The sequence below is a fragment of the Macrobrachium nipponense genome, chromosome 34, assembly GCF_015104395.2.
Source record: "Macrobrachium nipponense isolate FS-2020 chromosome 34, ASM1510439v2, whole genome shotgun sequence".
Classification (NCBI taxonomy): Eukaryota; Metazoa; Arthropoda; class Malacostraca; order Decapoda; family Palaemonidae; genus Macrobrachium; species Macrobrachium nipponense.
The window spans coordinates 5,294,635-5,310,769 of record NC_061095.1 but is presented as its reverse complement, the minus strand read 5'-3'; the positions used below and the strand labels follow the sequence as shown (position 1 = coordinate 5,310,769).

General features: G+C 40.0%; 1 protein-coding gene across 8 annotated transcripts in view; it reads right to left on the bottom strand.

The window, feature by feature from the left end:
• The window catches only part of LOC135207860 (cytoplasmic dynein 1 light intermediate chain 2-like), a 95,797-nt gene extending 82,117 nt beyond the window's left edge, over positions 1-13,680 (bottom strand). For all 8 annotated transcript variants that reach the window (XM_064239729.1, XM_064239733.1, XM_064239730.1 and 5 more), the window contains exons 1-2: positions 13,551-13,680; positions 6,762-6,835 (exon numbers count right to left, since the gene is read on the bottom strand). In XM_064239729.1, the coding sequence (XP_064095799.1) occupies positions 6,762-6,835; positions 13,551-13,633 (157 nt within the window). In that variant the 5' untranslated portion in view covers positions 13,634-13,680. The remainder of the gene's footprint in view (positions 1-6,761; positions 6,836-13,550) is intronic.
• Between the last annotated feature and the right edge of the window lie 2,455 nt (positions 13,681-16,135).

Here is a 16,135-nt window from a genome sequence, read left to right as displayed (position 1 = left end):
GACAACAAAGTGAGTGTAGCAACACTCAAGAACACTGTAACAAACTTCATCACCTGATTAGTAAAAAAAACATATAGCACCACTGTAACCATAAATTAACTTTACTGAAAATGATATTGTTATGATACAATAAAGTTTGTTCATACTTACCTGGCAGATATATATATAGCTGTATTTTCTGAAGTCCGACAGAATTTTAAAAACTTCCGACACACGCAGTGGTCGGCCAGGTGGTTAGTACCCATTCCCGCCGCTGGGAGGCGGGTAATCAGGAACCATTCCCATTTTCTATCATAATTTTTATTTCCACTGTCCCTGAGGGGAGGTGGGGTGGGTACTTGATTATATATATCTGCCAGGTAAGTATGAACAAACTTTATTGTATCATAACAATATCATTTTGTTCATGAAACTTACCTGTCAGATATATGATATAGCTGAATCCCACCTTTGGAGGTGGGAAGGGACAGAATAGAAGGATTTTGGGAAACAAATGCATGCAGATGATTTACATCTTGGTTCCACCTGTTAGCATAGCTGGCTTCGTGGTTACTGCCATGTAAGTCTGCTTGTGCTACTAGAGTTGCCAGCAAGGTAGAGACCTATATAGCTGGTGCACTCAGATGATCTGTCAACAGGGGCGAGACCACGACGTGACTAGACATATTGACCATACCATGAGGGCTAAGAAGTAAAAAAATATATATATATAAATATATATATCACCACCTGACCAACCTAGCCAAAGTTAAGGTGTTTAACTAAGGCTTAAGAGTTAAGAAGTCGCCGTTGTCGGCGACTCAACAAACTAAATTAAGAGCTCTTCCTAACCATTTTCTACAGGATGGAGGATGAGTGGTACTTCTTGCCCCCAAGATTGTGTCTGCAGACACGTATGGCCCTAGCGAGCAGCAGATCTCATATGCCATCTTCACATCTCGCATGGGGAGTGTGAGTGAACACAGAGTTGCTTCGCTAAAACATGGTACTCAGGATGTTGCTGAGTGCCATGCTCTGTTGAAATGCTTCCGAGGCCGCGCCCTCACCTCGTGAGCATTCAGATAAAAAGATTTCAAATCTTTGTGCAAACACAATGAAGGAGCATTTTTGAAAGAACTCCTTAACACTAAAGCCAGGCTGTTCTTCGATATGGGCAAGTCTGTCTTTTCGGAACACTGCAGATTGCCCGAATGACTTTGACTTTCTTGAGTTTTATGTAGATAAAACTTGAGAGACCGACAGGGCACAAGACTCTCTCTGGCTCCTGCCCACTAACTTGTGCCATCTTGCTTCCAAGCTCCTGGCCCAAGGACAAAACGGGTTACCATTCTTAGTCCACAACGGAAGGGTAGAGAGCACACCGCCTTGTGTTCTCTAAAGCCAAAACTTGTGACGATGGCTTAAAATCTCACTAACCCTCTTTGTCGTATCTAGGGTGGTTAGAAGAAGGCCTTCCTGATCACATGCAAGAAGTTAACAGGTAGGAGAGGTTCGAATGCTTTGACATCAAGAAACTTCAAAGAAACTACGTCTAAGTTCCATATTGAAAGCTTCGATCTGGACATGCACAGTCAGTCCGTCTGTACTAAAGTCAGGTGACCGACCAGTTGACCAGTCAGACGAATCAAGGACAGCAAGGCTGTACCCTGAAGACCATAAGGCAACTATTCTTCGCTGAAGGATGAGTGTCTGGACTTGCCCTGGGCGATTCAATCTAAGCAAAACCTTGGGGGTGTATCAACGCAACCCAACGTCGTCAGCGAATCAACTCCTGACTCGAGCTTCTGGTGCCAGGAGAAAGGAGCGAGGAGCAAAAAAGGCGATTCAGTCCCGAAGGAAGAATGCCTGACAGTCCAACCTGGTCTCATGTTACACGATCATCGGGGGTGTATAAACGCCACCGACTTCGTCAAACAAGAAACTCAGGGGCTACTATATGTCGCCTGATCTCGCACGAGTGTCGACTCCGAGAAAAACAGGTGAGACAAAAAGTAGATGATGAGCGAGGTTCGAGATTCCACAGAACTCAAAGATCGTGAAGGGCTTTGTTGTTTGACAGACGCAAATCTCTGAGCCAAGGCCGCCAACAACATATTTGCGTATTCTTTAATAGTTGTGACTGCCAGCTATCCCATTCTTCAGACGGAAATGGAAGACGGTAATCTTATTCCTGTCAACATCTCGATAGCCTGAACGTAGTCAGACTCAGAGCGGAGATGTATATAGGTAGTTATAGGTACCTTTCGAGTTAGAGTAGACCGACTCTCTCGGAAAAGGTCCTTGGAAAGTGAACTAGGAAGTATGTGACCTCTGTGAATCCAGGATCCTGAAGGCCAAACATGGGGCGATCAGCGTCATTGTCGCTCCCTGTGACGTCATAAATCCTCTTATTACATTTCCTAAGCGATTGAAAAAAGGGGAAAAGAGACTAAATATCCATCCCCACCCGTTCAATATCATAGGATGGCGTTTAATGGTACCGATCCCCGGATCGAGAATAAGGGAGCAGAAAAGAAGAAGCCTCTTCGTCCTCAACATATCGAAGAGAAGAATGAAAAGGGCGTCACCCTAAAGTCTCCACAACTCTCAACTTACTTCTAAAGAAAGATTCCACTCGGAAGTCAATAGTTGCTGCCGTCGATCTAGACGATTCGTACGGGACTTTTGCAATCCTGTAACGAACCTCTAGAGGATCGTTACATTCTACGCCTGTTGTTATAAAAGCTTTCTCGTAAACTCGAACAGGGACCGAGAAGATACTTCTTAAGATATGAGAGAGCTGTGGAATATCAGAGTTGATCTGGACCACTGGTTTCCAAAACTCGTTACGAGGACTGGAGGGACTACCGAATCGCTTTTACTTCTTTCAGATTAAGATACCAAGACATCTGAAACCCTATCCAGATGTCCGGCACCTTCTTTCTATCACCTCAGGTGATAAACGCACTGAGAGATGTTCAGAATCATTCCTAGATCTTGAATAATATTCAGTTTCCCGGTAGGAAAAAACTGTGGTCTGAATTGCAGTCTATTCGGGAAACAAACTTCTTCAGGAAGGAAATGGTCCCCAGCAAGCTCATCCATTCCCCTCCCCGTCCCCCAGTATGCTTACTTCCCTAATAAGGCTGCGCTTTGCCTAAGCAGGAGAGCATATAAAAGTGCAATGTTGCGGTAGACTCATAGTTCTATACCGTGCGGTAACGAGCACCGAAAGGATTAAGAGATAACTCTGTTGAACATAGTAAGGCAAAACGAATGCAACGTTATTCATTCACGTAAGAAATCCCCTCAATCTTAGGCTAAAGTCCGTGATTGTAGTGGGCAGAGATACAGTTAGTCAGTCAATCCCGCAGGAGAGACGTAACCGCCAGCACAGAGATACGGGTTAGTCAGTCAAATCCCGAGGAGAGAGAGACGTAACCTACAGCGCATGACAGCGCCCCGATCTGTTACTGGCTCGGTTGGACTGGAGGACAGACACAGCGTGACAGCAGCAGCCAGCAGCTTACGAACGTCGTCTCTTAACTTTATGTCTGGGTGCCAGCTACCCTATTCTACGAAGAAATAGTCCGTTATTTTTTGAGCAGAAAGACTCTCAAGCTGGTATATTTAAGCGAAACAGAAAACGCTAAAATATATAAGATGCGTTTGTGTCGTCAGAACACTACCATACAACGGTAAAAGATAAATCGGAAAAACTCCTGGAAGGCTGCAGGGAGTAACGATTAAATGTCCTTAAAATAGACAATAGACCTCTCGGTTGCCATCCGAAGAGGTAACTACAGCAAGCGTATATGACTTGAACCAACCAGAAGTAAAATAACGCAAGGCAAAATAGAAATTATATCACAATAAAGTTTGTTCATACTTACCTGGCAGACATATATATAGCTGAATTCGGAAATACAGCTACATACATATCTTGACAGGCAAGTTTCATGAACAAAACTTAGAGAATCGAAGCAGTCAGCTCAAGCTTCTTATGTTACTGGACATAAGCGTTCATTGACGTAGTCTACAAGTCTATTTTCTTGTACGAGTCTGCGAATGACGAATGAGAGCTCTTCCGAATCTTGTCAATAAGAGCTTATTCGCTTACGCAATATCAAGTTAATGAGATGTTTGTCAATGAGAAACTCCAACCCATTTACGGGACAAAGAGATATTTTGTCAATGAGGTGATACCCACTTACTTGACAAAACGAAAGTATATTGTCAATGGGGGAAAGTCACTGAATTGACAAAACGTAATCCAGGGAGTCAAGCATTTAATTTTTTCGATTCCGTCTCAAACGAGGAAGGGGCAAGAATCCTGTTAAGAGACTGGGCTTACGGCAGGTAGAACGACGATGTTCAATTCGGCAGCTAGTCCCGACTAGAAACTAACAAAATCTATCATCTGAAAAACCCTTTCAGATGGGCTAAAAAGCTTGCAAAATTATCCTGGGAAGAGGAAGAAACTCTCCAACCAGCTTCCTCTCCCGTATCACAAACTAATGCTGCTAAAGCTTAAAATTTATTGGCAGTATGGCAAAGGAAGTCCTGTCTTGCGCTTTCCTGAAGAGCGTCCTTTTGATGAGTGCCTTTGCAAGAATCCCACTGAACGTTGCCGAGAGTCCTGACGTGCAGGACATCGAGCCTTACATAACCCGTAACTGCCTTATCGCAAAGTCTTGACTGCGGTAGTGGCAACTTAAATTTATTGGCAGAATGGCAAAGGTTGCGGTAGAGCAAACGAGATCTTCCCTTGAGCTTTCCTTAACTCCATCCACCTATGGCGAAAAGCAATATTAATTGACAGAGACCTCTTGAATTCACGAAACCCGATGTCTTGCTGGGTTTCGAAGAAGAAGAAGTCTGTTCACTTTAAACTTCCTCCGAAGCACTGCCTACTTCACATTCTTTGCAGGTGAGGTAGAAGTATCACCGGAGGTAGAGATAAACATTCTTTAGGCCCATATCTGAAACAAGAGCTTGAAGAGTTCAACAGAAACGTTCAGCCAGGCGACACACCTGGCGTGCGGCTGGTGCACGCTCGGCGTCCACTGGAGCGCGCTCGGCGTCCACTGGCGCGCACTTGGCGTGCACCCGCGCGCGCCTGGAGTCGATCCGAGCGTCCCGGGCGTCCGCTCTCAAAAGCTTCCTGCTACTATGACTTCTTACGTATTTCTCGGTGGAAAGACGGACACAGAGTTCAGGCGGACGTTCGACCCTTCTTTGGCTTCTCACTGAAACGGACATAACGCGAGAGAGAGAGAGGACGTGAAGCGTCCTCTTCTATAAAGCTTCTATTTAGAGGGCGCGAGTCCTTCCGAAAGCTCCAACCCCTGCATGGGGAGGACGCTTCGGAGGACGAGAAGCAATCTTTCAGGAGGATTCGTGCACGCGCACGCACTTTGGCAGTCTGGGGGATTTTCATCAGAAACTGCCGAAGGCACGCCAGATCGGTGGGGGTTCCTTGTAACCCTCCTTAGGCTTTCGACATGCTCCCTCCCCGGGTCCTGGGAGTCAAGCAGAGTCCGGCCTAGAGGCGAAACGAGGCCGATCTGACGCACCCTCCACTACACAAGGGGTATCACTGCACTTCTGCACTTCACTTTTACTCTCTAAAGCAAGCACTTTCGATTCTAAGATACGAATCGAAAGAGTATCAGAGAAAGGGCAATTCCTCTACAGACACTGCTTAGGGCCCGAAGCAACACTGCAGGGTTAGGAGTAACAATTACAGAAGTAGGCACTTCACAGCAATGAGGAGAGCGAGCACCTCTCGTAGACATATTCATAGCCCGTTAGGCCATACTACAGGGTTAGGGCAAAAATAAAGTCTACAGGAAGGTTAGCAGGTTCACTAACCCTGACTTTTGTTACTGATTAATTGCGTACATACGAATCATACGTCTTCCTTACGGAATTAGACATGTTTACTGATTAATTGCGTACATACGAATCATACGTCTTCCTTACGGAATAGACAAAGTCTCACACTCCTTACATGACAAATCTCAACAAAGAAGCAAGACCCATACCCCTCGTACATACCAAGTGCGGATCTACCGAAGCTTTTCGGTAGCCACACCCTATCTTTGCAGACAAACCCCGTCTGAAACTAGCCTAACTAGATTCAGATATTTTATGCAAAAATGAATCAAATTCAAATCAATTTAAGATTAGCGTATGCCTAGCCACAAATCCCACAATCCAGTAATAAATCAAAAGACAATTAGGATACTTAGGGCAATGAAGTTTCCAAAATCCTAAGACGGAGGTACTGAAAACAGGTGTTTTCAGCACCAGCGACAGAAAAATTATGAATAGAAAATGGGAATGGTTCCTGATACCCGCCTCCCAGCGGCGGGAATGGGTACTAACCACCTGGCCGACCACTGCGTGTGTCGGAAGTTTTTAAAATTCTGTCGGACTTCAGAAAATACAGCTATATATATATCTGACAGGTAAGTTTCATGAACAAACTAAGATTTACACAAAAACTGAACAGGCATAGACAACAAAAGTTGTCAATTATAAAAGGCAAGGCACATATGGGCTACTTACACAAATTTTGCAAAGGCACTGGAAAGAGTCAATGATAACTACATCCAAACAATTACAGTGCACTAGTATTCCAACAGACAGACCAGTAAAAGCACTATCAAAGCCAAAGGTTTGTAGGTATTTTACATTATAATTCTTTAGTAAAGAAAATGATAAATTTCCAAGTCTTAACAAATTAAGTATAGTACAAAAAAATTCAATAAACTAACCTAAAACGAGAACAGATTTGCACGATGGAAGTTTGTTGCGCTCACTTGACTGAACCTCTCCTAAGATCTTTTTCCTGAAATAAAAAATACTGTATCAATATTCAAAATTTTTATATTGCAGTTTTAAAGTTGAATACCACATTAACAAATTCTTAAATAATAGGAGAACAGTTTGCCATGAAATATGAAAAGATAGAATATTTGAAAGATGATCCTCTTCCAACGAACCCTACAATGCGCAACTGAAGAAAAGTGCTTGCGTGCTGGATATAAAATGCTGTCAGCAAACAGAAAAATCCTCCAACAGATTTCCTAAGAATTCACCTCAAACCACCTACAATTAAAGCAAAATGTCTTACTAACAATACGTATACAATAACACAGTATCCTTTGATGTACTTCTCCACTTCTGAACATCTACACTGTTTCTTTCATTATGAATACCACTGAAAGCACTGAAATCACATGTTCCTTATTTCTGAACATTTTAACATGGTTATAGTAATAAAAAAAATGGAAATATATGCTCTTTATACAGTTCTTGTCTCATGGCTAATAAATTTAGGAGCAAGAAATTAAAAAAAATACAAATAAAAAAATTAACTCTCATACAAAATGACAAGAAATAATATAAATTTAAAAAACTGTTAAGTTCCTGAAGGAGTAAAAAATAACAATCCATGTATAAGTTAGAGGTTATTTATCAAAGTGGAAAACAGCATAGGGGTTATTCATTTACTAAGTAGAAAATACCATTGGCTAAAGCTTAAGTACAGCAATGAACACCACTTTTCTTTCTCAAAATAAATATGGCAAACTTTTGTTCCTTGAATGAAAAAAAAAAAAAAAAAAAAAAAAAACAAAAAAAAAAAAAAAAAAAAAAAATTCCTTAGAATTAATTGTAATTTATAATGGGCTAACAACAGGATAAAGAGCAACTGTACATATAATGTACATAAAACCAACACAGCCATAGAAAGTTTCCAGACCAACTAACTATTTCAGATCTCTTGATGTAAAAACATTGCACTGTACGTAATTCGCAATATGTCAACATATTGAGGAGTGACTAAGAGTTCAGATTGGATACAACAAAAAGATACTGAACCAATCTGAATGGTAGGAAATAATCTACCCATTTTAACCTAATCATAACTTAACAATCTCCAAGAGCACTGTGACCAGATTACAAATGGAAAAAAATATCTATTTGTTATCCAAGCCTTGTTGCCAGGACACTTAGCCTACTCAAGTGGCTCACCAAGTGGTTCCCACAAGTTGAATTTCTGATATAAAAAACAAAGAGTTGAATTTCTGATATTAAAAACATGACAACAGTAACATGTGAACTTCAGATGTAGAATATCAAATGAAGAACTTGATTGCCAAATACTTGCTCATATTCTTACTTACACCACCATAGGAGTCACTTGTACACAATGAGCATCAAGAGTTGTCAACTCACTCACTACAGTACACTTTGAAGTTACATTCCTTAAGACCACATACCTACTGCAAGAATCATAAAAGACTTCATGTGCAAATTAATATGCATTTTCCTTATCTATCTTACAGGTAATACAAAACAGATTCCTATTCCCCAAGCTGCAGTCAGGTAGAGCCCAGACATGTAAGTTAAGTTACGAAGTACCCCTTTAAGCCACTGATTTTGGTATTCTCACGCTCAAAAATCTTCTTCCCACTATTGTTGTTAAATTCAGTGAGGGTGTAATGGGTGCGCATCCAGTCTCAAAAGTGTTGCATTTTGTCCACCATCCTCAACTGACTAGGCTGGACTAAAAAAATTACTATGATTTTTGTTTTATAATTTTACTATTTGTGTTTTGCCTGTTTATAAATTTTATAAAGGGTATTATGATACTATTTTACATTGCATCTCTTATGCAATTATAACTTTGCAACAGTAATTAGTGTAAATTACTCAATATTTTCATAACTTTTGAATTTTTTTCACAATTTTTATGTTTTAATTAGTGTATAACCTATTTCATGAATTTTTTTTTAATGAGTACATATTTCATGAAATAATCATATCACAACAATCATCTACTAACATACAAATAAAAATAACTCAATAGTTCAAATCAAAAGCCAAAAGGTTTATTGCAATAAACTAAGCCTCCTGCCACTTAGTTTTCATTTGCAATGCAGTAGGGTAGTATATAAATTCACTGAATGATACTGAAACACCAATATAAAACACCAAACTGCCCAGACAATGCAATAAAATAAATATAAATTCAATACACTGTACTGTTACCAAAATGACAAAGCTTAGTATGTACTTAACAGAAGGGTGAGCTGGTTAAAGTTAAATATGGATAAAACTGCTACTATACCCTTTTAATTCTTTGTAACTTGCAATTTACAGTAATCACCATCCTCTAGGCTTAACCCTAATACATAGCCTGATATTTGAATGGTTTATAACTTGGACATTGTCTGGTTTTATTATTATGAAATGTGTTAAGACAGATTGCAATGTATTACATCTTCAGAGTACGTATTTAAAGCTTTACATTTAAAGCCTTTCTATTAACACCTCACATGGCCTATAAGACGCTTTTAGATTTGGTAACCTACAGAAACTGAGTAAATCAAGCCAGTAATTAGTCTCTACAACTCCTCACCATTCACTTATCATTTGTTTGTTTACATTTATTATGCAGCAAAAATGAATGTTAGTAGCATAAAGAAAAGTGGGTAGTGTCTGAAATCTAGCACAGCCTACACTCTAGAAAAATAACAGACATTTTCAATGGAAAAATCTAACTATAACCCATTACAAAACATGGAAAAAAAGGAAGGAAAAAACAAAAATATGAACTGTTCAACCCTAAGAATTCTAACACTTGTTAAATTTACTTTAAAGAAGTAGGTGAAAGATTTACAAAAGGTAAACCAGGTCCCCACCAACCCCACTCAAAAAAAAAAAAAAAAAAAAAAAATCCTTCACTTTCAAATTGAAATATGGGTAGTATATGTAAGCTACCCTACACTGGTCATTTAAACTTGGACTAAACAAATGCACATGACCACATTTTTAGATGCAAAACCTGATAGGTACTTGGGGTACAGCAAACCAGTTTTCACCCATCAAATGCTGGGCGACAATTGACAGGGTAAAATAATAGGTAGATCTAGGGTATTTATCTGCGATGGCCTAGACTATGGCAGTTGCAGTTTTTCCATGCGTTTTACCTACTGAACAAGAATTTTAAGTATTTATGGATATTTGAGCTGTAATTAACCCCCCAGGGGCCAGTACTAAACACAGCGAAATACATTGGGCACCCCAACCCCTAGTGGATGTTGTATCCGCAGTTACGTTCCTTGCTGTCCGTGCGGACTGCTTCTGTAGAAATACCAAATAATGTACAGTAGCGTAAGCTCTGTCTACTACCAAGTAACTTTAACATACCTATAGTAACTTTGCATGCCATATCAAAGCTTTGACAACCATCATACTGCATGTATAAGCTGGGTTAGGCTAAGTCTAGCCTGTGAGAAGACTTCACTGTAGTATTATATGACTAAGCTAGTAGTCTATTAACAGTTAGACTGGCTCATAACTACAGTGTTTAAATGAGACATAGGCTACCTACTTAGGTACTTCTAAAGAATAGTTCCGCACGGACTGCAAGAAACGTAACCACGGATACGAACTCCACTAGGGATTGGGGAGTCCAATGTATTTAACCGTGTTTAGTGCCCGTGGGGGTTAATTACAATCGTCAGAATAAATATTACTTAAAATTCTTGTTTAGGAGGTAAAACTGCATAGAAAACCACAACTGCCAGTCTAGGCCGCCGTGGAATAGTAATATAGATCTACCCCTACTTGTTCATTCTTACCAGGGTTAGTAGCTAGGTACTACTGTGTTTAAATTAGGCATAGGTTAGCTCCTTGTCATACCTAATTCTTAACTGGGCTAGCCTAGTTGCCCAAGTTTAAATAAGGCACAGGATATTGGTACGGCAGCCGTATCCCTGATTGCGATAGATACTATTGGCACGGCAGTGAATTGCACATGCGTCAATTTCAGACTTCCTGCAGTACAAATAACATAGTGGGGTGGGGGTACGGCAGATTCTGTCAGTGGTGCCAGCTTGCGCTCTTGACTTGCTGTAGGTACGGCAGTTAGCTGTGTCCGTTTACCAGTTTAGTATTAGTATGTGATCAGAGTTCGGCTTTTAGGCAGGACAGTCCCGCTTTTTTAACATCTGCCCCCCCTTTTTTTAGTTAGCAAAATGTCCCCCCTCCCCTTTTTTTGTTTTGCTTTTAAGAATTTTGTCCCGCTCTTTTTGTGCTACAAAAACAAAACTATCCCAATTTTAATGGAATAGTGTTGAAATTTTGTTTAATTTTGCCATTTCACTAGCTAGTAAATTCTATAGTCTTCTCCGACAGCTGTAATACCCAATGAAGTGAATTAAAAGAATATTGTAAAGTGTATAAAGGCGGCCCTTTGCAACTGCCGATGTCGGGCAGAATAAAGGGCCGAGAAAGTCATCAAAGGTACGATAGCATACGTGTATATATTTATATATACGAACTGGATATTGGTACGGCAGCCGTATCCCTGATTACGATGGATATTGGTACGGCAGTGTATTGCGCATACGCGAACCCTTGTTTACCGCCTGAGGCATATCAGTGACAGCAAGAAAATGACAAAACATGTTTTCAGGTTTCAACAAGCTGAAAAAGGCAATAGACGTCTATGAAGAGGCAAAGTTCCAGAAATGGTATATCCGTAGGTTACGAAAGATCGAATCGGCCCTGAAAAGAGCTCCGAAGAGAAGATTCAAAGATTTGAAGCTTAGCTAGTAAGGCAGTGCAGCAGTCAGTAGTGCGTTCAATATGGGAAACATGCTGTTAATATGGACCTAATTTAGATGATTACTTAGAATTGATTAGGCCGTTTACCAGACGATTGACTTTGGTAGTTTTCCCTACTACCATGAATACAGCAGAGCATGGTTTCTGTGTAGTACTTCAAGTTCTCTTTGAATCTCCTCTTCGAGCTGTTTTCGGGGCCGGTTCGATCGTTCATGACCTACGGATATACAATTTCTGGAAGTTTGACTCTTCGTAGACATCTATTGCTTTTTCAGCTTGTTGAAACCTGAAAACATTTGTTTTTCGGCGAAAACCGATGTATTATTACACGGTTCAGAGAGATTCAAAGATATGAAGTACACAGATAGATTAGTTTTATTTTACATGTAGTATATAGTCAAAATCTAATTATGTTTAAGTATTATTGGGATTTTTTCATATTTTCCTTTACTGTCAAAATGTTTTGGTGCTTTGGTGATGACAGTATGGGTTGCGTTCACTTTGACATTTCGAATTGAACATGTTCAGCGGAACAATTCAGTTCGACTATTATTACTACTGTCACTTACCTTCTAGTGCGCGTACCTATATCTCTTAGCAACAGTCACGGTTAACTGTTGCATGATTAGCAAACTACCATATCTGCAGAAAGTCCAAAAATAACACCCAAAAAAAAAATACGGCACCACTGACAGAATCTGACGTAAACCTACTCTACACGATGTTTGTACGGCAGGAAGTCTGAAATTGACGCATGCGCAATTCACTGCCGTACCAATATCTATCGCAATCGGGGATACGGCTGCCGTACCTATATCCTGTGCCTTATATATAATCCTCTTTCAATTTCCTCTTCAGAGTTCTTTTCAGGGCCGATTCGATCGTTCGTGACCTACGTATATACAATTTTTGAAAGTTTGAGTCTTCATACCTAAATGTCTATGGCTTTTATCAGCTTGTTAAAGCCTGAAAACAACAGTTTTTCGGCAAAAACTAAAGTATTACTATTCTGCGGTTTAGGCTGTTCCGTTGACATTTTTCCTGTTGTCACTGATATTCCTGAGGCGGTAAACAAGGGTTCTCGCATGCGCAATTCACTGCCGTACCAATATCTACCGCGATCGGGGTACGGCTGCCGTACCAATATCCAGTTCGTTTACCCGGGCTATTAGCTATTGTGTTTAAAGTAGACAAACTTGTTAATTCTTACTCGGACTACTAGGTAGCTAGCTAGTACTAATGTGTTAGCTAAATTAGGCAGACTTGTTACGTACTAATTCTTAGACGGGCTGGTAGTGTTTAAACTTGGCCTAATAATAAATTCCTAGTCTGGGCAAAGGATCATGATAATACTATCACTGCATTGGCCATAAGTCAAGATAACTTTCCAGTCTAAGCTACCGGCAACTTACTAGTAGCTAAGACTTGAATCCTAGGTAGCTAATGATTTCTGGACCCAAGTTTCTACGTGAATATGCTACGCCTAGCCTACAGAGTGCAAAGATTTCTACCCGAGAATTACAGACTTGGAAAATACTGTACGCCGTTTAACTGAACATGATGTTCACCACATGGAAAGTCAAAAACCATAAGAAGCAATACGACCTGTGAACGCCTTCCGCCCCTTTCTTCCCGTCACAACTCGTATAGCTAAATCCTTTGTGCGAATGTTTGACACCAAAGGGCAACTTCATCAACACACAATGATGTTTCAGTACCATTTTCCAGCATATCACTTCACACAGTTCGACAGCCACCGTTATGTGAGGAAACTGGCTCATTTGTTGTTCAGATGTTCAATGTGGTTGGTATGTCAACAGACGAAAGCCGCTCCCACCATAGCTGTCATCCAGTAATTTCCTTCCAGAACCATTTTACACCGTAACTCAGGATTATAAGTCATCACTAATAATTAAACAACTCACCAGAGGTTTTCTTTCTCTTCGGCTTTCTCTTTTCTGAGGTCGGAAAGCCCTGAAAGGGCTGACCTTTCCCCATTCAGCGCCATATTCTCATGACCAAAACTACGTTCCAATGATGTAAGGTTTACAACAAAAACTATAGACGAAAGACTCCTCGATTCTACCAAGGAAAATAAAACAAAATACGATCGATTCTGTGCAATTTTTCTCGATTATAAACACTTCAACTAAGATATTTAAAACAAATGAGCCATTAAAGTATATATTCAACAAATTTTTAACTATCTATTGTTTGCAGTACTCCTAATTATCACAATCCTGCAAAATAGACTCTAAAATCTTGAAAGTCTCGTGACAAGCATTTTAATACAGCTGTTCGAATTTATAGGGCCTAGTTCTTTTTCGTACAGAGTATTTTGATTTATATCGTCCTGCAAAAATAATTTGCATTGCTTTGCAACCACAGGATGACCCTTCAAGAATGACGTCATTTGGCCTGGGGTGAGTCACTCCCGGTTATACCGTCACCTGTACACCGTTCCATTCATTAGGAGCGGCTTCCTTATAATTTCCTTATACCAACTCCGTCGTATTTTGGTGCTCAGTTGTCTAAAAAAAGTCAATCAATTTCCCCGCTAACGACATGGAAATGTTAGATTAACCTTCTATGCCTTCAGAAATGGTAAAAAGTTGCAACGCAACACTTCCTGTTCAGTTTTTCTGAGGAAGTAATAAACCTTGAAGTAACTTAAAAATACTGACACCCATTAAAGTACTTAATAACGACCCGGTATCACTGATAGTTTTGCCTATACAACAAGTGTGCCCGAAGTCTCTTCTTTAGTGATAAACAAATGGACATTATTGTTCAAAGAATTGCGCAAGAAACAATGTCATAATTTTCATACTTGTGTATCTTTGATTCCATTATAATAAGCGTTCTCTCTCTCTCTCTCTCTCCTATCTCTCTCTATCTCTCTTCTCTCCTCTCTTCTATCTCCTCTCTCTCTCTCGCTCTCCTCTCTCTCTCTCTCTGTTAAATATCTTTCTCAAGAGTGTTAGTTTAACGCGTCATGTGTTTTACCGTTCATCTGATTTTTGCCAAAATGTTAGAAGTTTATTTCTAACGATGTAACGAAACATAATGTCCCAGTACTGATTTGTTAAAAGGTTTCACTGTAAATAAATTCACGTTTCAGGAATTCCCACTGAAGTAAAGAAAGTGTGAAGATAAACTTTATTTCAGCCGCATTTTGACGAACGTTTTGAAAATCAGCTCATGAATACTACCACGATGTAATATAAAGAGACGCCTAACTGCTGTTCAAAGTCAGGTGGCAAGATTGTGACATTTTATAATATCTGACCAGTTAAAATGGACCTGAAGCACAGTAGAAGATGAGGCAGATGCAGATTGGGTATTTGTTGAAACACGTTTTGTGAATTTTTAGAATCGGCGCGAGGATAATCAGCAATCACTATCATCCAGGAGTAATGCAACGGTGTATGAATATGAAAAGGTTTAGGGAAAAAAAGTGACATACGGTAGTCCTTCAAATTGTGATGGAAATGAAAATTACTGCACCTTGATGATGTAGCAGCTAGAATTTGCACATTTACAGACCTTAAAAAGAAGAATTTAAAATGAAAAATGTGTAACTGGTTTTTCAGCCTGGTTCAGCGAGAAAATAAAACCAGTGGTTCACACGCGCGAGAGTTTAGGAAGGAAGAAATGAAGAAATAAGACTGCTAAAGGTATCCTAACGGAATCTGATCAGGATGAATGAAAAATTAATTAATAATAAAACCAGGGTATGATTAATGATTCATAAGTGAATTCGTCAGAAATTAGTGCATGATTGGTGAGGAGAATCCGGTATGATTAAACAACGGCAAGGAAATACGACGAGTGTTACAAAATTATCTTCTGATGCGTCACACTATGCACATAGCGCGTGCACATTTTGAACGTACACAAATCAATAAATCACAAGATCTTGGCGACAATGCATCGTGTCTGAAAACTTATCTCGCTGGTGAGTGGCACCGGTTTGCCTGCCCGATTTGATATTAGCTGGCGACATACTTTTGGGGTTTTATTATCAGCCAAAGATAATAGTACTACTGCCAGGGTTAACAAAGTCATCATTTGCTGCCATCGGAGTTTGTGTCAAAACTTAATGTTTAAGAGAACCAGTTGTGGGAGAGATGCACCAAACCAAAAGAACAAACGAAGATGGCAAAAATGTGCATGAGAGAGAGAGATGAGAGAGAGAGAGGGCAGAGAGAGACGAGAGAGAGAGAGAGAGGTCATCACAAGCCCCATTGAGAAAGATGCTGTGTCCAATCGGGAACGCTCATTGCAACATACTCACCTTCGGCGATAGGGTGATAGTTATCAACACGCCTGATCCTGTAACCGGTGAGATATTGTTCCCGCGCAAGTATAAATAGAATTTTGTCTACATTGTTTCGTAAGTAAATTCGCAAATCTAGAATAAATTAACATGTTACTGAATAATGTAATGCATATACATATATGTAACTATGTATGTATATTCATACATACATAAAGGTACATGAATGTA